Genomic DNA, 26434 nt, shown 5'->3' on the forward strand with positions numbered 1-26434 from the left:
TTAGCATGTTGAACCTCCGACTCTCCTGCCAAGATAGCTAGCAAGCTCACAACTTTCATTTTACTAAAAGTCCCTTAAGGCCTTAGTGGCCACATGCGTGGACAGCACCTTTTCGCTCTTATTTCCAAAATTGGGTACACTACTGAACTGGGGGTCTTATAGCGACATATGGACACTTATACTGCTATCTGGTGGTGTCAGAAAACTATAACATACAATGGAATTTGGAAAAAAAAAAAAAGTGTAAAAATAAAAATTTGCATGTCACTACACATGAAGTACACATTTGTGTACTTATGGACTAAGTACATCATATTAAAGGATGATTTTTAGTTTTTATTCTAATTAGGGTCCAATAAGCCCAAATAGCAAAGAGAAATAAAAAACGCATGTATACAACCAGATTGGGCTTTAAGAGGTTAAATAAACTTTGTTTATATAACTGTGTGCATCTTTCTAAAATCAAGAACATTTACATTGTGTGGATGATGATTATTTGGATGGTGTATTTTAGTTTAAAAGCGTGATTGTTAACTTTTGCAGTCGAATGTCTTCTTTTCTTATTTATATGTTTTTGCAATCCAAAGAAAAATAGTGGTGCAATTCACAGCTTGCTTTTAAATGAACAAAAGTTAAATCGTATTTTTTGTTTTCATAACTGCCTAATGAATCTTGTTTCCCAATAGTAAATTATAATTACGAGGTAAAAAGACAAAATCGTGAGATAAAAAAAATGATAGTAAAATAAAAAGTTGAAATTAGGACCGACTACGCTGCATGAGGACTTTTCCAGCTCATAATTATGACTTAATCTCATAATTTCGACTTTTTCCTCTCATAATTGTGACTTTCATTATTTCAAGTTTTTAATCTTACAATTTTTATTTTTTTTTTACCTCATAATTATATTTTTTTAATCTATTAAATTTGACTTTTTATCTACAATTATTGTACTTTGTCTCATGATTAGGACTTTTATATCATAGTTTTGACTCGTCATAATTATGACTCACAATTTCGACTTTCTTATCTCAAACCATCCATCCATCCATCCATTTTCTACCGCTACAATCGGGCGGAAGGCGTTGTACACCCTGGACAAGTCGCCACCTCATCGCAGAGCATCTCATAAACTAAAATTTTTATTTTGTAATTATGACTTTGTAATCTTATAATTTAGATTTTTTATTTTATATTGTGATTTATCTCATAATTTCAACTTTTACCTCATAATTATTCATTTTTAGCTCAAAATTTCGACTTTTTACATGATGACCTTTTACCTCATTTAGACTTGTTACCATTGGGGTATTTTTTTCTAGTGCAGAAAAGAGCTTCCATACAAAAATACTAAATCATAATACTAATAATAAATATTTCTGAACAAAGTCACCTGTATTGTCGTTATTGTTAATTAGCACATGCCTAAAAATATATCTAGCTGAATTTGAATCCGACGGCTAAATTGAAGCCACTGAATAAGTGTATGCTTCGTAATCCCATTAGTCGACTAATCGCAAAAACGGTCCAAGATTAAATGGTCGACAATCAAAATAGTCGTTAGTTATCATGCTGGCAAGATAGCGGCAAGAAACAATGTCCTTGGCTTTAGGTTCATACCTAGAAAATTGACCTGTGAGGCATAAAGCTCAAAAGCATTAAAGCTACAGACACACAACATGTGTTCCCAGTCCGGCTTAATAAAAGCACTTTTTAACTGTCTCTATTTGTGGGGCCTTTGAAAATGTATATATGGGAGGTTTACCATAAATACAAACATCAAATAAAATACACTAGAAAGATGATTCACATGTCCCCATTCATCAAGGTTTACCTGACACATAAAATGTGACAAATTGAGGGGCACACCAGTGCGATATATCCTAAAATGTGTTTTGTTGCAACTCCAACTTTGACTAGAGCGTCTGCTTTCCATCATTTTCAGCAGACTGCATTGCACATACTTCCCCAGTTCCCGTCCTCTTACACGAGACCCACCCAGGAATGGGGCCACATGAATCCCTTTGGTGTTTGCTACATATCTTAAAATGGAACTATTTTTACTCAGCTAAATATGCTTCATGTGGCACCGCTTATGTAAAATATATAAAAACAAAACAAAAACTAAGTAATACGGGACCTTTAAGGAGTTTTGTTGTTCGTTCTGCCAGTTGGCAAAAAGACGCAAGGACTTCAGTAGCAAAACACACAAAGTGCAGATCATTGTTTCAAAATCAAATCTTAAGCGTTCGCTTTCTTCAATTTTCTAATAAATAATCCAATAACTCAAAAGCTAACAAGCGTCGCACATGGCACGAGAGATATTTCCGTCAGCTTCTTTCTGATTGGTTCATGCGCACGGTGGCAGTCATCAAAATTCGGAGGCTGAGGATTCAGGGAAGAACTTTGGAGGGTTAGGAGGTTTGTGGAACATGGTGGCGCTCAGTGGTAGTCGTCTAACTTGCTTTAAACCAACAACGCTCGCCACTATTGATGTCTCCGAAACTAAAATGTTTGCTTGTGGCCGCAAGGAATCAAACAACTCCAAAGTCCTCAAGTTAGCACCAGCTCGTCCATCACTGAGGTCAACAATCCAAAGTGTCCACTGAAGGCTTCTTCCGGCTAAAAAAAAAAAGAAGAAAACTGTCGAGAGGCGGCGTCGCATGCTGGTAGAAAGATGGCGGCGGCAGACGGTGTTGACGGACGTTGCGATCGGGAGGTCAAGACGGTACGCCGTGATGTCTGCAGCCGGTCGGGACCCAGAGAAGCGCCAGCTGAAGAACCACCATCAGCCACAGCGAGGGGCTCAGGCCGGACGCCCCGCCACAGTCGGGGTCTTCCTCCTGGAGGATCACGTCACCGATTGGTTAGCGGTGGAAACGGCGGTTGGTTGAACAGTTGCTTGAATGTCGAGATCAAGAAGCCGCCGCCGGCGAGATGATTGGACTGTTTGGTTACACTTTCATGTAAGAAGACTTAACTGTTATGCTATTCTTGTAGTTATATAGTAAAATGTTAAAATAATACATTTAAATTCATAAAAACACGTATCATTTAATACTAGATTACCGTATTTCCTTGAATTGCCGCCGGGGCGCTAATTAATTTAAAACCTCTTCTCACTCCTGCGCTTACCAAAGGCATGCGGTAAAAGTAAGCATGCGCTAATTATCTTAAAACCTCTTTTCACTCCGGCACTCACCAAAGGAATGCAGTAAAAATTTGAGTGTGATGTAAGCTTGGAACTTAAATCCTACAGAATAGCTCTTAATCTTCTTCCCTTTATGCGATTTCAAATTAACGGTATTGAAATCAGCCTCCTCCATTTTGAAAATGATGACAGGGGAAGTGTCACTCGTGACGTCACGAGTTTGACCAGGCGGTAATACTAAGCATGCGCTTATTATTTTGGGAAGCGAGTTTGACCCGGCAGTAATTCAAGGCAGGCGCATACTATATGACCTGCGGCAATTCAAGGAAATACGGTAATTAAAGTGGAATTTTTTGTTTAAAAGTATAGTTTTTTAAATAGAAATTGTCCTTTTCAAGTAACGTCAGTGTTTTTTCAAATATAATTTTAAAATTAGTTTTTAACAATAATTGTTATTGTATTTATTTCTTATTTAAACAATTGTCAAATTATTGTATTTATGAATTGTTAGTCCAATTATATAGTGGAATGTAGTTCTAAATGCAGGCCCAGAACATAATACTACCACCACTATGCTTGACAGTACGCATGGTGTTCCTGGGATTAAAGGCCTCACCTTTTCTCCTAGAAACATATTGCTGGTTATTGTGGCCAAACAGCTCAATTAAGGGACGGCGTGGCGCAGTGGGGAGAGTGGCCGTGCGCAACCCGAGCGTCCCTGGTTCAATTCCCACCTAGTACCAACCCCGTCACGTCCGTTGTGTCCTGAGCAAGACACTTCACCCTTGCTCCTGATGGGTGCTGGTTGGCGCCTTGCATGGCAGCTCCCTCCATCAGTGTGTGAATGTGTGTGTGAATGGGTAAATGTGGAAGTAGTGTCAAAGCGCTTTGAGAACCTTGAAGGTAGAAAAGCGCTATACAAGTACAACCCATTTATTTATTATTTAAATGTAATAAATCATAATTTATATAAAAAATATAATCATTCAAATTTAAATATTACTTAGGATTATTTGAAGTACTAATTCCTAAAAAATAAAAAAAATAATTTTGATGCAAAATTAAAAAGTTACATTTAAATAACCAACAGTACAACATATAAAATGTCATCGAAATGTATTCCTTTTCATGAAAATAAATGTACTAAAATTTTTGCTCTATATATACACATACATTTACATATACTGTATATAAAAATACTGTATATACATTTAAATGTACATGCATACATAAACATAGATACACATACTGTATATAGCCATACACGCATATAATTGAAATAAAATTCGAAGTGTGATAACTAAGTAGATTAATAATAAAATTAAATAATATGACCACATAACTTTCCTCCTCTTATCTTTGTCAACGTGATGTCAGATGAAACAAAATTTGAGCTGTTTGGCCACAATACCCAGCAATATGTTTCTAGGAGAAAAGGTGAGGCCTTTAATCCCAGGAACACCAGGCGTACTGTCAAGCATAGTGGTGGTAGTATTATGTTCTGGGCCTGTTTTGCTGCCAATGGAACTGGTGCTTTAAATGGACAATGAAAAAGGAGGATTACCTCCAAATTCTTCAGGACAACCTAAAATCATCGGCCCGGAGGTTGGGTCTTGGGCGGAGTTGGGTGTTCCAAGCACAAGTCAAAAGTGGTAAAGGAATGGCTAAATCTGGCCAGAATTAAGGTTATAATTTGGGAAGGCCATTCTAAAACCTTAATATATATATATATATATATATATATATATATATATATATATATATATATATATATAATTTGGGAAGGCCATTCTAAAACCTTAATATATATATATATACTGTATATATATATATATACATACATATACACTGTGTATATATATATATATACACTGTATATATATATATATATATATATATATATATATATATATATATACACATATACACTGTGTATATATATACACTGTATATATGTATATATATCTATCTTGATTGGATTATCCAGAGAATAGTGCTCGATACCGTGGTAGAGCGCAATGTGGGAAAAATCACAAGACTACTTAAACTCTACAGAACTGTTTCGTGATTGAGGGAACCCCTCATGAAACAATTCTGTAGAGATGAAGTAGTCTTGTGATTTTTCCCACACATATATACTGTATATATATATATATATATATATACATATATACTGTATATATATATGTGTGTGTGTATGTATATATGTGTGTGTGTGTATGTATACATATATATAAATGTGTGTATATGCATATATATATATATACATATATATAAATGTGTGTATATGCATATATATATATATATATATATATATATATATATATATATATATATATATATATGTATAATTCCTTAAATGTAAATATTACTTACTTTACTTTTTGAATAAACATGTTTAGGCATGTAGTTTATGGGCTAGGGCAGGTGCAGAAAAGTTTCTGGAAAATGTGGGAACGCAATTTGTAGAGTAACTTTTTCTCAAACAATTGCAAAACAACTTCAAGAAAAGTCTGAAAAAAATCTGAGGAACTTTCCGATTTGGCATATGGACGTTAGAGGGTCTGGCTAATCGTTAGCGAAGATGCAAATGAGTGTTGCGAGTGTCAGCAAGAATCAGAGGGAGGAAATACTTTTTATGGGTTGGGGATGGAAAACGATAGACGGGGAAATGTGCAAGGAGCGCTGCTGGTAGTTCAAAGCCGGGCGAGATGGAGAAAATATTGGCGGGAGACGGGAATGTCAAGAAAGGGGGGGGAGGTAGTTTGGTTTGAGAGGGAAGTGAAAACAGATGCTGCTCGAACAAGAGCGAGTGACAGGTGTGGAGCGACGTGGAAAACAGGAAGATATATAAGAGAAAAGAGAGGTATGAACACGACAGACAGGCAGGAAGGAAGCCTAACGGGACTGACCCGGCAAAGCACAAGAACAGTGGCGGCAGTAACATGAGCGCAGACGACGCCAACGGGGAGCCAGCGCTGCGCCGGCACAGGGCCTCGTCCTGTGACAGCCAATCACACACAAGAGAAGAGTCATGCAGCAAAGCAAACTTGGATTTAGTGGGGGAGCAAAGAGGAAGACGTGTTTCGCTTAGTTCAAACAAAAGCAAAAATACAGCATGCGAATGTGACATATTAGTAATGAAAAGCATATTCAAAGCGCTAATTTTCATGGGGGTTCTCTTACAAATACAGTGGGGCAAAAAAGTATTTAGTCAGCCACCAATTGTGCAAGTTCTCCCTCTTAAAATGACGTCAGAGGTCTGTAATTTTCATCATAGGTACACTTCAACTGTGAGAGACAGAATGTGAAAAAAAAATCCAGGAATTCACATTGTAGGAATTTTGAATCATTTATTTGTAAATTATGGTGGAAAATAAGTATTTGGTCAACCATTCAAAGCTCTCATTGATGAAAGGAGGTTTTGGCTCAAAATCTCACGATACATGGCCCCATTCATTCTTTCCTTAACACGGATCAATCGTCCTGTCCCCTTAGCAGAAAAACAGCCCCAAAGCATGATGTTTCCACCCCCATGCTTCACAGTAGGTATGGTGTTCTTGGGATGCAACTCAGTATTCTTCTTCCTCCAAACACGACGAGTTGAGTTTATACCAAAAAGTTATATTTTGGTTTCATCTGACCACATGACATTCTCCCAATCCTCTGCTGCATCATCAATGTGCTCTCTGGCAAACTTCAGATGGGCCTGGACATGCACTGGCTTAAGCAGGGGGACACGTCTGGCACTGCAGGATTTGATTCCCTGTCGGCGTAGTGTGTTACTGATGGTAACCTTCGTTACTTTGGTCCCAGCTCTATGCAGGTCATTCACCAGGTCCCCCCGTGTGGTTCTAGGATTTTTGCTCACCGTTCTCATGATCATTTTGACCCCACGGGATGAGATCTTGCGTGGAGCCCCAGATCAAGGGAGATTATCAGTGGTCTTGTATGTCTTCCATTTTCTGATAATTGCTCCCACAATTGATTTTTTCACACCAAGCTGCTTGCCTATTGTAGATTCACTCTTCCCAGTCTGGTGCAGGTCTACAATTCTTTTCCTGGTGTCTTTTGACAGCTCTTTGGTCTTGGCCATAGTGGAGTTTGGAGTTTGACTGTTTGAGGCCGGGGACAGGTGTCTTTTATACAGATAACAAGTTCAAACAGGTTCCATTAATACAGGTAACGAGTGGAAGACAGAAGAGCTTCTTAAAAAGTAGAAGCATTTAAGTCTCACCTTAAAACTCATTTGTATACTCTAGCCTTTAAATAGACTCCCTTTTTAGACCAGTTGATCTGCCGTTTCTTTTCTTTTTCTTCTATGTCCCACTCTCCCTTGTGGAGGGGGTCCGGTCCGATCCGGTGGCCATGTACTGCTTGCCTGTGTATCGGCTGGGGACATCTCTGCGCTGCTGATCCGCCTCCGCTTGGGATGGTTTCCTGCTGGCTCCGCTGTGAACGGGACTCTCGCTGCTGTGTTGGATCTGCTTTGGACTGGACTCTCGCGACTGTGTTGGATCCATTATGGATTGAACTTTCACAGTATCATGTTAGACCCGCTCGACATCCATTGCTTTCCTCCTCTCTAAGGTTCTCATAGTCATCATTGTCACCGACGTCCCACTGGGTCATTATTGTCACCGATGTCCCACTGGGTGTGAGTTTTCCTTGCCCTTATGTGGGCCTACCGAGGATGTCGTGGTGGTTTGTGCAGCCCTTTGAGACACTAGTGATTTAGGGCTATATAAGTAAACATTGATTGATTGATTGAAGTTACAGGTCTGTGAGAGCCAGCGATCTTCCTTGTTTGAAGTGACCAAATACTTATTTTCCACCATAATTTACAAATACATTCTTCAAAATGTGAATTCCTGGATTTTTTTTTTCACATTCTGTCTCTCACAGTTGAAGTGTACCTATGATGAAAATTACAGACCTCTGTCATCATTTTAAGTGGGAGAACTTGCACAATCGGTGGCTGACTAAACACTTTTTTGCCCCACTGTATATGTGCACAAGCTATGACAAGAACATTCTGGTTCATGATCAAAATACCCTGATGAAACAAACAGTAAATAATCATCACTCTCCTTATATCCTATCCCAGGGCTTAACTTCTGCAGTATAGATATTATCACTCATAATTTGAGGCAAATATGGAGATTTAAATGTGACATATCAGCATAGGGAGCCATTGTCGGAAATACAGTCAAACTCTTTGCAAGCTGGCATTGTGTACACTGGCACCTCCACATGGGAGCATAAAACAGTCCCTCCAGGAATTTTTGATCCCACAATTTTTTTTTTACATCAATTTAACAGATCCCGCCAGAATTATGCGCGGCCTCGCTACTTTGTCTAATTCCTGCAACTTCCCCGCACATCACACGGCCAATCAGCGCCATTTTCGCCAATCGAATTTGTCTGAGCGGCACTCAAACGTGGACGTCAACTGTCTAATCAAAACTCATGTTCTTTACTTGTGTAGACGAAGCAGTGTAATAAAATATTAACTTCTGTGTAGTTTTTCTCGTGTGGCTCAGACCTAATTCCAGTTCCTGTCTACTGCCATCTCGGTAATGCAATATGTAAACAATTAGCAGAACGTTGGCGTTCCTAGTTTGCATGTATTTATATATTTAACATTTAACATATTTTCATTTCCATTGCTGAGACCTTAGTAAAGAGGCATCATTTACATGTTAGATAAGTGTGATGATGATCCCTCACGGTCTCTCACTTACCAACGAAAATATGCACTATAGATTGCTCTCAAAGGGGAACATTATCACCAGACCTATGTAAGCGTCAATCTATTCCTTGATGTTGCAGAAAAAAGACCACATGTTTTTTCAACCGATTTCCGAACTCCAAAAGTGTGAATTTGGCGATTTAAACGCCTTTCAATTGTTCGCTGTCGGAGCGATGACCTTTCACCCGTGACGTCGCAACATGAAGCAATCCGCCATTTTCTCAAACACATTACACACCAAGTCAAATCAGCTCTGTTATTTTCCGTTTTTTCGACTGTTTTCCCGTACCTTGGAGACATTATGCCTCGTCGGTGTGTTGTCGGAGGGTGTAACAACACGATCAGGGACGGATTCAAGTTGCACCAGTGGCCAAAAGATGCGAAAGTCCATCGTTTGTTCCGCACACTTTACCGACGACAGCTATGCTACGACAGAGATGGCAAGAATGTGTGGATATCCTGCGACACTCTAAGCAGATGCATTTCCAACGATAAAGTCAACGAAATCACAAAGGTGAGTTTGTTGATGTTATTGACTTATGTGGAGTGTGCTAATCAGACATATTTGGTCACGGCATGACTGCAAGCTAATTGATGCTAACATGCTATTTAGGCTAGCTGTATGTACATATTGCACCATTATGCCTCATTTGTAGCTATATTTGCATCCAGCCTTTCCCTCCACCCACATTTAATGCCAAACAAACACATACCAATCGTTGGTTAGAAGGCGATCGCCGAATTCGTCTGCGCTTCCTTCCGTGCCGCTGTCTGTCGTGATATGGCTCAATAGCTTCAGTTTCTTTTGCAATTTTGTTTTCGCTATCTGCCTCCACACTCCAACCATCCGTTTCAATACATGCGTAATCTGTTGAATCGCTTGCGCCGCTGAAATCCAAGTCTGAATCCGAGCTACTATGCTATACCTTTCTGTACTATTCGCCATGTTTGTTTCTGGTGGCTTCACACAGTGACGTCACAGGACAATAGACTGGTGGATATAACGACGGTTAAAATCAGGCACTTTGAAGCCGTTTTTCGGGATATTGCGTGATGGGTAAAATTTTGACAAAAACTTCGAAAAATAAAATAAGCCACTGGGAACTGATTTTTATTGGTTTTAACCCTTCAAAAATTGTGATAATGTTCCCCTTTAACAGTTCACAAAAGCCAACGTGCGGGTGTAAAAGTGTTGGAACATAAATAAATGTTTAAGATGGACAAACACTTTTCGGACGTAAAACATAACCAAAGAATGTCTGCATATTTTGGATGACCGAGCAGACCCCGAACAATAAGGAAGCCTTTGGTGGCATTTTTTTCCCTGTAATTATGATTATTAGTTGTAGTGAATAGTTACAGTGCAATAAATTGACAATTGACTATGTAATTTTACTGTCATCGTGTTTGTACTTTTACATCTGTTTGGTAAAACATCAATACAGAAGTTGTTTTCCATTTGTTGTTGCAATCCTGTCCTTTATAAAGTTAAGATGACAACGGAAATGATTGATAACAAATTCGTACACTTGATACAATGTCATTGGGTGGGGGAAAAAAGCCTCAAAACATCGCAACTTTTATCGCTAGTTTCTGATAAAGCTGCCGCAAATTCAGGCATTTTAACAGTGCCAACCAATGCCTGCAAAATCCTGGAGGGACTGATACAACCCTTCAAACATCTTGTGACCTTAAAATCAAAACAAATGCTAAGAGGCTAAAGCTAGAGAGGAGTCATAATACTGAACAAAAACTTGTAGCATCGAGTTTTACACCAAGAAAATAAAAATCATATTCACTGAAGGCGCTAACAAAATTAGCGGCTAAGTTTAGTTGCATTAAGAAATTGCCTCTCAATTGCTCTGGTGATTGCTATTCTGAATGTTGCTGGGGCGGGTTCTGTTTTGGAATTGTATTATTATGGTATTATTGTGTATTATTTGGTTATGACATGCCATTAGGAAGCAAGCAGGCTAGCATTACTTTAGCTCGGTGTTAAAAAATGTTCTTTTACGCCCACCCTAAGAATAAAGTATTTTGCGCCCACCACCGTGAAGTTGAATCATTACTTTTATTAATTTATCTATAAAATTGTTATTAATACACCTCTGCAATACCATGTACATTCATACTTGCCAACCCTCCCGATTTTCCCGGGAGACTCCCGAATTTCAGTGCCCCTCATGAAAATCTCCCGAGGCAACTATTCTCCCGAATTTCTCCCAATTTCCACCCGGACAATAATATTGGGGGCGTACCTTAAAGGCGCTGCCTTTAGCAACCTCTCTCACCTGAAAAGGAGACTATTATATATGTCTCCGTTATCCATAGGTTTATCTACAACCCATAAAGTAGGCAGGTACGGAGCTATGTTTCAGCTTGTGTTTATTCCAGCCGGCACGTTAATACACTGACACACAACATCCAGATTCCCGTCATGCATTGCTTCAAAACTACGGCAAGTAGTAATATCCAAAAAACAGAACAGAGACGAAACAGAAGAACGAAGAAGAGACATGGCGAAGACGAGTAAGAAGAAGAAATATGCTTGCAAGTAGGACCGGGCGATATATCGATATAGTCTACGTATCGCGGTTTTGTCTCTGTGCAATATAGAAAATGACTATCGTGATATTCGAGTCTACGTTCTAATGCAGTTGCTTTTAGCTGCTGGCATTACACTACAGGCTCTTCCCACTCTTTGTTGTCTCTTCTTCTCACAGACAGCAAGCGCACCTTCTTACAAACGTTTCATATGTATACGCCCTCGCGGAGCAGAGAGGTGGCAGCATGGGTAACGTTAGCTGTGATGCGAGTGGTTATAGAGAGAGAAAAATTGCGAATCTGGTAACAAATGAGGAAGAATTAATTCCCCCAAAAAACAGCAGGAGGTCCATCGTCTGGCAGTGGTTCGGCTTCAAGTGGGAATATATTGAACAGACAACCGTAATTTGTCAAGTGCGGGGCAAAAGCGTTGCTACAAAAAGTAGCGTTACTGCTAATATGTAGCATCATTTGAAAAGTCACCTGCCAGAGAATGAAGAGTGCTTGAAACTCCGCATGTCAACATCTCTATTCAGTGCCACACCAACAAAATGCAGAGGCAACCATTACCACATCAACACTGTCTGGGAAAAATAGTGAACAACATCATGAGATACCGTCCGCAGTAACCTACCACACAGGGATTTGATTTCCTACCATGCAGCTCATTTTTATTTGGAAGTTACTGAAATATCTTGAGTGACATCATACACAAAAGAGCCCTTTGTTTTAAACTACTGTAGTGGCGTTCTGTACAAAAAGTGCAGTGTTGTTTTGATATGTCATCTTAGTGACATCATACACAAAATTGCACTCATAGCTTGTTTTAAAATGTCTGACAATCTTGCACTTTGTTTGAAAGCACATCAACGTTTGTGCCACTGCTTAATAACTGTTTAATAAATACAGTTTTGGTAAATTGACTTAGTTGTGATTTCCCTCTCTGCATGAAAGTTTAAAATGAGCATAAATGAAAGCAGAATGAACAAGAATGTTTTAATGTAGACACATAGAATCATCATACTGCTGTGATTATATGTATCAAGTGTTCATTCAAGACTAAGGTAAATTAGAGATATATATCGTGTATCGTGACATGGCCTGAAAACAGAGATATTAAAAAAAGGCCATATCGCCCAGCCCTACTTGCAAGTTCCAAAATGATTGGAAAACCTTTTTTTTTTAATTAATCCAGGACAGCTCGAAGGGGAAAGGGTATGCTGCCTGCAAACTTTGTAGATCAGATTTCCCCATTGAACACGGTGGCCGAACGGATATACTCATTCATGAACGGATTATATATATATATATATATATATATATATATATATATATGTCTTGATTGGATTATCCAGAGAATAGTGCTCGATACCGTGGTAGAGCGCAATATGTAGGTGTGGGAAAAATCACAAGACTACTTCATCTCTACAGAACTGTTTCATGAGGGGTTCCCTCAATCATCAGGAGATTTTTTTTTTTTTTCAATCATCTCCTGATGATTGAGGGAACCCCTCATGAAACAGTTCTGTAGAGATGAAGTAGTCTTGTGGTTTTTCCCACACCTACATATATATATATATATATATATATATATATATATATATACCGTATTTCCTTAAATTTCCGCCGGGGCCCTAATTAATTTAAAACCTCTTCTCAGGTCCAAGCTTACATGTTACGGCACACTGCAGTCCTCTTCTCCCTCCTCTGCGGGAGGACCTAGAGGCTTCAAGTTTATTGTTCTTCGGTCAATGGTCAACAAAGCAAAAAAAACAGTTGTACATTCATAGATTGAAAATAAAAAGTTGTACATTCATAGATTGAAAATGAAAAATGTTACAGACCGAAAGGGTTTAGGCTGAAGTTAAACACTTATTGCGCCTAACCCTATAAACAAATTCAAGTACAAAATAAACTTCCGAAAGTTATAAAAAGTCCTTTGCACAACATATTATAAATACACATTTTAAACAACATTATAAACAACATCATAAACAACATGAACGTAGTTCAATTTTATACACAGTACAGGCATGTGAAATAATAATACATCACACTCAAATTTTTACCGCATGCCTTTGATAAGTGCCGGAGTGAAAAGAGGTTTTAAATTAATTAGGGCCCCGGCGGCAATTCAAGGAAATACGGTGTATATATATATATATATATATATATATATATATATATATATATATATATATATATATATATATTTACACTTACCAAAGGCATGCAGTAAAAATTTGAGTGTGATGTAAGCTTGGACCTTAAATCCTACTGAATAGCTCTTAATATTCTTCCCTTTATGCGATTTCAAATTACTGGTATTGAAATCAGCCTCCTCCATTTTGAAAATAATGACAGGGGAAGTGTCACTCGTGACGTTACGAGTTTGACCAGGCGGTAATACTAAGCATGCGCTAATTATTTCGCGAAGCGAGTTTGACCCGGCAGTAATTCAAGGCAGGCGCATACTACCATATTTTTATATTCATAGAAATATGGTATATATATATATATATATATTTGAAAATATATACCCCCCCATCTCCCGAATTCGGAGGTGTCAAGGTTGGCAAGTAAGTGTACACTTATTAACATGAAAGGAAACAACTGAGAAGGACTGCAAAGTTTAGCTTTACTTTTAGTTTGATTCCGTTCTCAGAAGTTTCAGCAAATTCTATTCCAAGAGACCAAAAAAATGAGCTGTATTTCAATGCAAATGTTGATACTAAGCTGATTCTGCTTCACCCGACATTTCAATCTGTGAACAGGCATGTTTAATTAATCTTACCGATGGAGTCCAAAATGTAAAAATTAGTAGCCCGCAGGCGCGTACATAAATCAAAAACGTGGCCTTTGTTTAAACTCGTGTGAGCTAATAAAGCAAGGAAGGCGCTCAGCCTTCTTTTGGCGGCCTGACACAATTAAGTATGAGACAAGGAATTTGTGGCGGGAGGGACTCACGTGCTCGTTGTTATCGAAGCAGACGGCGGGGCCTTTCCTGTAGCGAGGATTCTGGGCCATCTCACATGGATCCGGTCCGTCAGCTGGAGGAACCGAGTCAAGAATACAAAGCGCGGTCCGGGATCTGGCATGGTCAGCGTTGGCATGCTATTGATTGATTGATTGATACTTTTATTAGTAGATTGCACAGTACAGTACATATTCCGTACAATTGACCACTAAATGGTAACACCCCAATAAGTTTTTCAACTTGTTTAAGTCGGGGTCCACGTTAATCAATTCATGCTAAACGATGAAAGGATACACTGCTGTTCATCCTGTATCAGCGGCTTGCTGTCACATGACGAGCAGGTGAGTTTGGCGTCGGCGATGACGAAGACCAGGTTTGTGTTGGGCAGCCTCTCGGCGTGGTAAAGTCTGACGGCCACAGAAGAAGATGACAAGAAAAATTACGGTTGACACAGGTTTTCAAGACCAAAACCAGAAAGTGATGTCGTGTGACTTATAGGAAACAAAAATTGTTACAAATTTCCCAATTGAAAGAAAACAGGAATTGATTAAAAATAAAAAATGAAAAATTGGAGAACATTTACGTAAGGTGCAAACTTTCCCAGTCTGTCTCCGCCCCCAAAAGGTAAACAGGAAGTGACGACTCATGAATCCGAAAGCAAATATTGTAGTTTTTTAAATTTTAAATGCTTTTCATTACAAAGGGTATACACCCCCGCCTCCTTGCAAATTAAAAAAGGATGTGAAATATGCCAACAGGATTGAGTGATTGATTGACATTTTTATTAGTAGATTGCACAGTACAGTACATATTCCGTACAATTGACCACTAAATGGTAACACCCCAATAAGTTTTTCAACCTGTTTAAGTCGGGGTCCACGTTAATCAATTCATGGTAAAATCAGTGGTATCGCACATCGCTAGTTAGCAATGTTTGAGGATTCTCGGTTAACAGCCTGCCTCCATCCTTTCATCCCGCTCTAGCGCAGTGGTTCTCAAATGGGGGTACGCGTACCCCTGGGGGTACTTGAAGGTATGCCATGGGGTACGTGAGATTTTTTAAAAATATTCTAAAAATAGCAACGATTCAAAAATCCTTTATAGATATATTTATTAAACAATACTTCAACAAAATATGAATGTAAGTTCATAAACTGTGAAAAAAAAATGCAACAATGCAATATTCAGCTAGATTTTTTGTGGACATGTTCCATAAATATTGATGTTAAAGATTTCTTTTTTTGTGAAGAAATGTTTAGAATGAAGTTCATGGATCCAGATGAATCTCTATTACAATCCCCAAAGAGGGCACTTTAATTTGATGATTACTTCCATGTGTAGAAATCCATCCATCCATCCATCCATCTTCTTCCGCTTATCCGAGGTCGGGTCGCGGGGGCAACAGCCTAAGCAGGGAAGCCCAGACTTCCCTCTCCCCAGCCACTTCGTCTAGCTCTTCCCGGGGGATCCCGAGGCGTTCCCAGGCCAGCCGGGAGACATAGTCTTCCCAACGTGTCCTGGGTCTTCCCCGTGGCCTCCTACCGGTTGGACGTGCCCTAAACACCTCCCTCGGGAGGCGTTCGGGTGGCATCCTGACCAGATGCCCGAACCACCTCATGTGTAGAAATCTTAATTTTTTATTTAATCACTTGTTTATTTTTCAACAAGTTTCTAGTTATTTCCATATCTTTTTTTCCAAATATTTCAAGAAAGACCACTACAAATGAGCAATATTTTGCACTGTCATACAATTTAATAAATCAGAAACTGATGACATAGTGCTGTATTTTACTTCTTTATCTCTTTTTTTCAACCAAAAATGCTTTGCTCTGATTAGGGGGTACTTGAATTAAAAAGATGTTCACAGGGGGTATAACCCTGAAAAAAGGTTGAGAACCACTGAGCTAAGTTACTGCTTATCTATTTACAGTAATTCACTGTAAAAATATTGTAAATTTAATGGTAGAAAAAACTTCACTGTAAATGAAAAAAGGTTGAGAACCACTGGCGTAGTGGGTAGAGCGGCTGTGCCAGAAACCTGAGGGTTTCAGGTTCACTCCCTGTCTCTTGACATCCAAATTGCTGCCGTTGTGTCCTTGGGCAGGACACTTCTCCCTTGCCCCCGGTGCCGCTCACACTGGTGAATGAATGATAGGTGGTGGTCGGAGGGGCCGTAGGTGCAAACTGGCAGCCACGCTTCCGTCAGTCTACCCCAGGGCAGCTGTGGCTACAAATGTAGCTTACCACCACCAGGTGTGAATGAATGATGGGTTCCCACTTCCTTGTGAGCGCTTCGAGTATCTAATAATAGAAAAGCGCGATATAAAATGTAATCCATTATTATTATTATTTAACTATTAGAACAAAACCTAAAAAGGGATTACTCACACCAAGAAGCATATTTCCAAATACTCCCCAAAATGTGAAAGTGATGTCCCCATCCATCCATCCATTTTCTACCGCTTATTCCCTTTTGGGGTCGCGGGGGGCGCTGGCGCCTATCTCAGCTACAATCGGGCGGAAGGCGGGGTACACCCTGGACAAGTCGCCACCTCATCACAGGGCCAACACAGATAGACAGACAACATTCACACACTAGGGCCAATTTAGTGTTGCCAATCAACCTATCCCCAGGTGCATGTCTTTGGAGGTGGGAGGAAGCCGGAGTACCCGGAGGGAACCCACGCATTCACGGGGAGAACACGCAAACTCCACACAGAAAGATCCCGAGCCTGGATTTGAACCCAGGACTGCAGGAACTTCTTATTGTGAGGCAGACGCACTAACCCCTCTGCCACCGTGAAGCCCAAAAAGTGATGTCCCATCACCCCTAAAAAACCCACATCATGAGCCACCAACGTCCTTAAAAAAACAAAAAAAAATGTCCTCCAAGTCCTCTAGTAGAGAGACCCACGTGTCACCCTCACACAAATGGTTTTCTCTGTATTTTTATGGCGCTCGTTAAAAGCAAACGTGTGCTGCTAATGCGCAGGAACGCCGCACCGCATGCAGGCAGCACTCCATTAGGCGACACGAGGGGGCCTTAAAAAAAACGGCACACGCACAAGGAGGGGCGCGGGAACCTTGCCAAGACGGTGGTCCTGCATAACTGTCTCGACTTCATCTTCATGCCCTGTAAATTTGTACTAGCTTCAATCAGCGCCACCTCGTGAAAGAAGTATCTGGAATATCCCTTACCTGGAGCAGTTTTCACAGTCCACAGTGCCTTTGAAGGAATGGTTGTCGGTCTCAAAGTAGTACTGCGTTTGCTCGGTGATGCAGACTTCCTTGTGCGTTATGTCCATGTCCTCGTCCGTGTCGGCTACAGGGTTAATTGACCGTATGTTATTTGCATTATTATCCATACTATCGGTCATTTAGGGTGAACAAGGTAGAGAGTCACCTGCATCCAGAAAATTTGGGAACGTGATGCTGACCAGCAACTGTTGCAGGATTGACCTGCAACGTGAATGAATAAAACAACCTAATGCATAAAAATGTGCATACGGTAAAACAAGCTGTTAACTATATTGGGCATAAACGAGAAGCAGATTTTCCCTCAATTCTCACCTGTTCCGCATTAGGATTTAAAGGCCTACTGAAATGAGATTTTCTTATTTAAACGGGGATAGCAGGTCCATTCTATGTGTCATACTTGATCATTTCGCGAGATATTGCCATATTTTTGCTGAAATGATTTAGTAGAGAACATCGACGATAAAGTTCGCAACTTTTGGTCGCTAAGAGAAAAGCCCTGCCTTTACCGGAAGTCGCAGACGATGACGTCACCCATTGGGGGCTCCTTACAACCTCACATTGTTTTTAATAGGAGCCTCCAACAAAAAGAGCTATTCGGACCGAGAAAACGACCATTTCCCCATTAATTTGAGCAAGGATGAAAGATTCGTGTTTGAGGATATTACTAGCGACGGACTAGAAAAAACAAAAAATGAATCAAGTTAAAAAAAAAAAAACACGATTGCATTGGGACAGATTCAGATGTTTTTAAACACATTTACTAGGAATATTCTGGGAAATCCCTTATCTTTCTATTGTGTTGCTAGTGTTTTAGTGAGTTTAATAGTACCTGATAGCCGGAAGGTTGTGTCCACGGGTGTCTTGAGGCCAGTGTCTGATGGAAGTCGACGCCAGCTGTATGGACGGCACAAGCTCAGCTGATCTCCGGTAAGTGGCGACTTTTTACCACAATTTTCTCACCGAAAACTGCTGGTTGACATTTGGTCGGGATCCATGTTCGCTTGACCGCTCTGAGCCATATAAAAGCTTCACCTCCGGGAATTTTAAACAAGGAATCACCGTGTGTTTGTGTGGCTAAAGGCTTCCCAACTCTGTCTTTCTACTTTGACTTTTCCATTATTAATTGATCAAAATACAAAAGATTCAGCAACACAGATGTCCAAAATACTGTGTAATTATGCCGTTAAAGCAGACAACTTTTAGCTGTGTGTGGGCGCAGCGCTAATATTTCCTTACAGTCCGTGACGTCACGCGTACACGTCATCATTCCGCGACGTTTTCAACAAGAAACTCCCGGGAAATTTAAAATGGCTATTTAGTAAACTACAAAGGCCGTATTGGCATGTGTTGCAATGTTAATATTTCATCATTGATATATAAACTATCAAGACTGCGTGGTCGGTAGTAGTGGCTTTCAGTAGGCCTTTAGATCTTCCTCTCATATGTAAAATGACTTACCAGGCTGCAGCAGAGGCCCACCACCCGACACTCAGAATATCAGCAACGGAGGGCTGAAGGGAGCAAACAAAGCGAGACTTAAGAAATAAATACAGATAAGTCAACACACGAAAAAAGCAGATACGGTTTTGTTAAACATGTCGTGACCATGGTTAGCACGTCAGGATCTCATTGTTGTGGTAAGCCAGCCCCAAGGTTTCTCACGAACCATGTTGGTTTTGATCACGCGGTACCCACAGGTCCACGCCCAGTACTCGACCGTAAGCGGGGCCAAACCAAAAGCATTCAGACACATAATGGGGACCAAATTGTGTACTTTTATAGGTACTGACTGAATTATGTTGGTAATAACAAATAACTGTCACACATGGTGCTTTCTTCCATCCATCCATCCATCATCTTCCGCTTATCCGAGGTCGGGTCGCGGGGGCAGCAGCCTAAGCAGGGAAGCCCAGACTTCCCTATCTCCAGCCACTTTGTCTAGCTCTTCCCGGGGGATCCCGAGCCGTTCCCAGGCCAGCCGGGAGACATAGTCTTCCCAACGTGTCCTGGGTCTTCCCCGTGGCCTCCTACCAGCTGGACGTGCCCTAAACACCTCCCTAGGGAGGCGTTCGGGTGGCATCCTGACCAGATGCCCGAACCACTTCATCTGGCTCCTCTCGATGTGGAGGAGCAGCGGCTTTACGTTGAGTTCCTCCCGGATGGCAGAGCTTCTCACCCTATCTCTAAGGGAGAGCCCCGCCACCCGGCGGAGGAAACTCATTTCGGCCGCTTGTACCCGTGATCTTATCCTTTCGGTCATGACCCAAAGCTCATGACCATAGGTGAGGATGGGAACGTAGATCGACCGGTAAATTGAGAGCTTTGCCTTCCGGCTCAGCTCCTTCCTCACCACAATGGATCGATACAACGTCCGCATTACTGAAGACGCCGCACCGATCCGCCTGTCGATCTCACGATCCACTCTTCCCCCACTCGTGAACAAGACTCCTAGGTACTTGAACTCCTCCACTTGGGGCAGGGTCTCCTCCCCAACCCGGAGATGGCACTCCACCCTTTTCCGGGCGAGAACCATGGACTCGGACTTGGAGGTGCTGATTCTCATTCCGGTCGCTTCACACTCGGCTGCGAACCGATCCAGCGAGAGCTGAAGATCCCGGTCAGATGAAGCCATCAGGACTACATCATCTGCAAAAAGCAGAGACCTAATCCCGTGGCCACCAAACCGGAACCCCTCAACGCCTTGGCTGCGCCTAAAAATTCTGTCCATAAAAGTTATGAACAGAATCGGTGACAAAGGACAGCCTTGGCGGTGCTTTCTTTTCTTCAGTAATTATTTACAATCAATTTATTTTACTCTGACGATCCTGTCTCAAAGTTAGCCCATCTCGTTTCCGGGTTCAAAAAAATTGCAGCGCTCTCGGCCAGTGATGAAAAACAGCGCGTCTCTCTTGGCGTGTCGGCCGAGCATGCGAGACCGCCTAATCCTGTTAGCGTTACGACGACTCCCACTCATTCACCATACCTCTGCTTCCCTTCTCATCTGGATTTATGGCTCCCCTGTGTGTGAGAGTGTGTGTGAGTGTGAGTGTGTGCCTCGGGCCACTTGGAAGTGTTTTGTAGCAGGTACGTCTGCTTTTTCTGTTTACACGCAGCAAGTCAGAAAACGACAACATGTATGGAAATGTGTTAACGTGCGAGTGTGTCTGTGTGTGTGGACAGACTCTGGCTTATGTAATTCACCACATAGACAGATCGCAGGCCCGCCGCCGCCTTGATCTCCTTCTCAGGGTCACACAGAGACTGGTAGTCGAAGGACTTCTTGGAGGTGAACAGAGAAGAGTTGACCAGGTTGATCATCAGGATGGGGTCGATCACTCCGAAGAAGCGCCCAATCTGAACAACAGGGAGGGATCGCTCATACATCGCATTTTAAACATCATAACTGCTATATGTTGGAGAAATAAACCCATAAAACAAAAGCAAAATAAGGAACATATATACTGTATCCTCCTTGGCGAAGGTATATATTGTGGCTTTGCTACATCGCGCGTTTCATGGTGTCGTAGAAGCCCGCCGATGTGTTACTACGCTTGAAAGAGTTCCTCAGTGTTCACTCTAACAGTAACAATGATACAGGTTAAGGAAAATTAATGAAGTATTGTTGGTGGTTTTTCCATGTATTTTAAAAGGGATTTAGAGATAAAATAGATTGCTCCCAATAGCTGTATTGCTAGCTCGGGAGAACGAGTCAATTTTTGCAACAATATAATACAAACCGGCCGGCCTGGGAACGCCTCGGGATCCCCCGGGAAGAGCTAGACGAAGTGGCTGGGGAGAGGAAAGTCTGGGCTTCCCTGCTTAGGCTGCTGCCCCCGCGACCCGACCTCGGATAAGCGGAAGAAGATGGATGGATGGATAATACAAACCCCGTTTCCATATGAGTTGGGAAATTGTGTTACATGTAAATACAAGCGGAACACAATGATTTGCAAATCCTATTTAACCTATATTCAGTTGAATATGCTACAAAGATAACAGTTTTAGAACAACATTTCTCAACGAGCTATTGCAAGGAATTTAGGGATTTTACCATCTACGGTCCGTAAAATCATCAAAAGGTTCAGAGAATCTGGAGAAATCACTGCACGTAAGCGATGATATTACAGACCGTTGATCTCTCAGGCGGTACTGCATCAGAAACAGACATCAGTGTGAAAAAGATATCACCACATCTGCTCAGGAACACTTCATAAAACCTCGGTCAGTAACTGCAGTTGGTCGCTACATCTGTAAGTGCAAGTTAAAGGCCTACTGAAATGAGATTTTCTTGTTTAAACGGGGATAGCAGGTCCATTTTATGTGTCATACTTGATCATTTTGCGATATTGCCATATTTTTGCTGAAAGGGTTTAGTAGAGAACATCCACGATAAAGTTTGCAACTTTCGCTGCTAAGAGAAAAGCCCTGCCTCTACCGGAAGTCGCAGACGATGACGTCACATGTTGATGGCTCCTCACATCTTCACATTGTTTCTAATGGGAGCCTCCAAAAAAAACAGCTATTCAGACCGAGAAAACGACAATTTCCCCATTAAGTTGAGCGAGGATGAAAGATTTGTGTTTGGGGATATTGATAGCGACTGGACTAGAAAAAAACAAAAAAAACAAGTTAAAAAAAACGCGATTGCATTGGGATGGATTCAGATGTATTTAGACACATTTACGACGATAATTCTGGGAAATCCCTTATCTTTCTATTGTGTTGCTAGTGTTTTAGTGAGTTTAATAGTACCTGATAGTCGGAGGTGTGTGTCTCAGGGAAGTCGACGGCAGCTTTATGGGCGGCACAAGCTCAGCTGATCTCCAGTAAAAAGCGACTTTTTACCACAATTTTCTCACCGAAACCTGCTGGTTGACATTCGGTTGGGATCCATGTTCGCTGTGATCCATAGTAAAGTTTCACCTCCGTGAATTTTAAACAAGGAATCACTGTGTGTTTGTGTGGCTAAAGGCTAAAGCTTCCCAACTCCATCTTTCTACTTTGACTTCTCCATTATTAATTGAACAAATTGCAAAGGATTCAGCAACACAGATGTCCAAAATACTGTGTAATTATGCGGTGAAAGCAGATTACTTTTAGCTGTGTGTGTGTGCAGCGCTCATATTCCCTAACAGCCCGTGACGTCACGCGTACACGTCATTATTACAAGACGTTTTCAAGAAAAAACTCCCGGGAAATCTAAAATTGCAATTTAGGCCGTATTGGCATGTGTTGGAATGTTAATATTTCATCATCGATATATAAACTATCAGACTGCGTGGTGGGTAGTAGTGGGTTTCAGTAGGCCCATTTATCAACAACACTAAGGAACGCCGCTGGCTTTGCTGGGCCCGAGCTCATCTAAGATGGACTGATGCAAAGTGGAAAGGTGTTCTGTAGTCTGACGAGTCCACATTTCAAATTATATTTGAAAAAAAGGACGTGGTGTCCTCCAGAACAAAGAGGAAAATAACCATCCGGATTGTTATAGGCGCAAAGTTTCAAAGCCAGCATGTGTGATGGTATGGGGGTGTATTAGTGCCCAAGGCATGGGTAACTTACACATCTGTGAAGGCACCATTAATGCTGAATGGTCCATACAGGTTTTGGAGCAACATATGTTGTCATCCAAGCAACGTTATCATGGACGCCCCTGCTTATTTCAGCAAAACAATGCCAAGCCACGTGTTACAACAGCGTGGCTTTGTAAAAAAAGAGTGCGGGTACTTTCCTGGCACGCCTGCAGTCCAGACCTGTCTCTCATCGAAAATGTGTGGCGCATTATGAAGCGTAAAATACGACAGTGGAGACCCCGGACTGTTGAACGACTAAAGCTCTACATAAAACAAGAATGGGAAAGAATTCCACTTTCAAAGCTTCAACCATTAGTTTCCTCACTTCCCAAACGTTTATTGAGTGTTGTAGCACAGTGGTGAACATGCCCTTTCCCAATTACTTTGGCACGTGTTGCAGCCATGAAATTCTAAGTTAATTATTATTTGCAAAAAAAAAAAAAGTTTATGAGTTTGAACATCAAATATCTTGTCTTTGTAGCACATTCAACTGAATATGGGTTGAAAAGGATTTGCAAATCATTGTATTCCATTTATATTTACATCTAACACAATTTCCCAACTCATATGGAAACAGGGTTTGTACAACATTTTGTCTTCTTCTCTCTTATGATTGTGAATGATCATCAATATTCCTAAAAAAGTGCAGTTCCCCATTAATGCTAACAGGACTGCTATCAGAAGCTGTTTGGGCAATGCTTAGTGAAGATGAACTCTGTTGATGCATTTTATCTTGACATCATCAGCTCCACCTGACATTGGTGAGCATTTGGTGGGAGCGATGTGGAATGACAACGTTAACACGCAATGCTAACAACACGGCTAATGGTCGTAGCTGCAACTGTCAAGTTTACCACATTTCTGCAGAACACTTTTTGGCCGTGGTTTAAGCACATGGACGCCCAGTTCCAATTTAGAGGAATTACCCAGGAAGGGATGAAGTTGTTCCAAGTCTTGATGTAGTGGCCTGGTGACAACCATGACAATGTTGCCTGGATGTAATTTACAAGAGAGCACACTTAAGGCTAAAATATTGGGTGAAACAAGTGTAAAGGTGACTATGTTAAAATATGTATTTAGGTCGTAAACATTATTTTTTGCTCCAACTATGAAAATATACCATTTATCAATAAGTATTCAAGCCTTGAAACAATTAGCCGCAAAAAATGAGACACGACTGCAGTGTGAAATATACACCTAATAGTCAAATATACGGCCCTGCGATGAGGTGGCGACTTGTCCAAGGTGTACGCCGCCTGCCGCCCGATTGTAGCTGAGATAGGCACCAGCGCCCCCCGCGACCCCCAAAGGGAATAAGCGGTAGAAAATGGATGGATGGATAGTCAAATATACCTTTGGTGAATACAGACAATTATATAAATGCTAAAAAGTACAAACTTTTATATATTATTCTAATAAATTACATTTCACCCAAAGGTGATTTTTGCTATTTTCTTTTTTAAGTCACACGTTTTTAGGCATATAAAATTTTAAAAACGTGGCTTTGTATTTGCTTATTCTACTTCAAGCACGTATTTGAAGTCATTCAAGTGATCTGTGAATTTTCAATACATTTTTAAAGTGCGATATTTAAGATTGTATTTTTTTTCTGTCCCTTTTCCAGAATTAACTTTGGTTGTAATGGTTATATTGTCACCTGTTTTTTTTGCCATGCACTTTTTATGAAGTTTCTTTACATTATTCTTTATGGACACACTGTGCATGATTATAAAACCTGTGGATGTCAACCAACTTGGAGTGATCTAATAAGCGTGTGTTTGCAGCTAACGAGCACACACACACACACACACAACATGATGGACTTTGGTGTAGTCCCATACTCCCATCCATGTGGTATTTGCTGAGGTTTTTCCTGTTTATGTGCATGAGAGATGGCGACAATCCCTCTGTTTGCCATCCACTTTGCACTATCCTGATGTATATAATACATCTACTGCACTTTAAGGTAAATGAGTGCAATGAATGAGCAGTTGTTGGCCGCAGACTCCCAGTGGACTTGCCGTAGCGAGAGGCATTAAGAGGTGGAGAAAGCCGTCGGAGACGTCCCTGCTGGATATACGACCGACTGAGGGCACACACGTCTCTCCAAACAAGGCCTCGGGTCCCCCGCTTTTAGTGCTGCTGCCAAACTTCAGAGAGCGCCTGATTTATCCGGCGCACGCCCGTTGCTGATTAGCTTACTACGGCCTGAGAGCGCATGAAAAAACATTGAGTCAAACCACAGCGGGGGGCGGTTTGGGGGGGCGGGGGGACTGGAGACCTGGGAGGTTGGTCGAGGGGTTGAGTGGAGCTGCATGTGCTCGCATATCAACTCGAATATAAACAAATTAGTCAAATGGAGCTCAGGCGCCTTAATTTGTTTATTTGCTGTTTGGTCACCCAGGGCAGCGTTCTGATCCGTGAATGTTTCTTTTAGCTTATTAACATGTTAGTAGCTAGCCAAGACAGGTGGACATTTCATTACGAACACAAACATATACACTGTATGAAAAATGCAGTGGGATGCATGAGCAGGAAGTCCTCGTAGTCCTTTCTGCAAGACTTTGGAGGTTTTTGACGAGTTTGAGGTAGGGCCTTTCAAAGTGCACTAAGACTTCTGTCCTTTTGGTGTATGGGAGTCTGCACTTGGGAGTTAAAGTGTTGTTTTTCTACCTGGAAGTAAACCCCAACATCAACATTTCCGCAAAATATATACTTAGACTTCCCAACTGTTGGTAATTTAGGTAAATTATTATTAATCAAATGCAACTTAGATAACATACATCCATCCATTTCCTGCCGCTTATTCCCGTTCGGGGTCGCGGGGGGCACTGGCGCCTATCTCAGCTACAATCGGGCGGAAGGCGGGGTACACCCTGGACAAGTCGCCACCTCATCGCAGGGCCAACACAGATAGACAGACAACATTCACACTCACATTCACACACTAGGGCCAGTTTAGTGTTGCCAATCAACCTATCCCCAGGTGCATGTCTTTGGAAGTGGGAGGAAGCCGGAGTACCCGGAGGGAACCCACGCATTCACGGGGAGAACATGCAAACTCCACACAGAAAGATCCCGAGCCTGGATTTGAACCCAGGACTGCAGTGATTTGCAAATAATTTTCAACCCATATTCAGTTGAATATGCTACAAAGACAACATATTTGATGTTCAAAC

The 26434-nt window shown here is 41.2% G+C and overlaps 1 protein-coding gene across 4 annotated transcripts in view; it reads right to left on the bottom strand.

Annotated features, from left to right (window-relative positions):
• The window catches only part of cacna2d1a (calcium channel, voltage-dependent, alpha 2/delta subunit 1a), a 217053-nt gene that overhangs the window by 39293 nt on the left and 151326 nt on the right, over positions 1 to 26434 (bottom strand). For 2 of the 4 annotated variants that reach the window (XM_061912201.1, XM_061912204.1), the window contains exons 32-39: positions 20884 to 21036; positions 19141 to 19193; positions 17828 to 17883; positions 17623 to 17746; positions 14719 to 14831; positions 14415 to 14497; positions 6064 to 6152; positions 2193 to 2843 (exon numbers count right to left, since the gene is read on the bottom strand). In XM_061912201.1, the coding sequence (XP_061768185.1) occupies positions 2807 to 2843; positions 6064 to 6152; positions 14415 to 14497; positions 14719 to 14831; positions 17623 to 17746; positions 17828 to 17883; positions 19141 to 19193; positions 20884 to 21036 (708 nt within the window). In that variant the 3' untranslated portion in view covers positions 2193 to 2806. Of the gene's footprint in view, positions 1 to 2192; positions 2844 to 6063; positions 6153 to 14414; positions 14498 to 14718; positions 14832 to 17622; positions 17747 to 17827; positions 17884 to 19140; positions 19194 to 20883; positions 21037 to 26434 lie in introns of those variants that run through there. The other 2 variants (XM_061912203.1, XM_061912205.1) reach the window with 2 other exon arrangements.

Source organism: Nerophis ophidion, linkage group LG10, assembly GCF_033978795.1.
Source record: "Nerophis ophidion isolate RoL-2023_Sa linkage group LG10, RoL_Noph_v1.0, whole genome shotgun sequence".
NCBI lineage: Eukaryota > Metazoa > Chordata > Actinopteri > Syngnathiformes > Syngnathidae > Nerophis > Nerophis ophidion.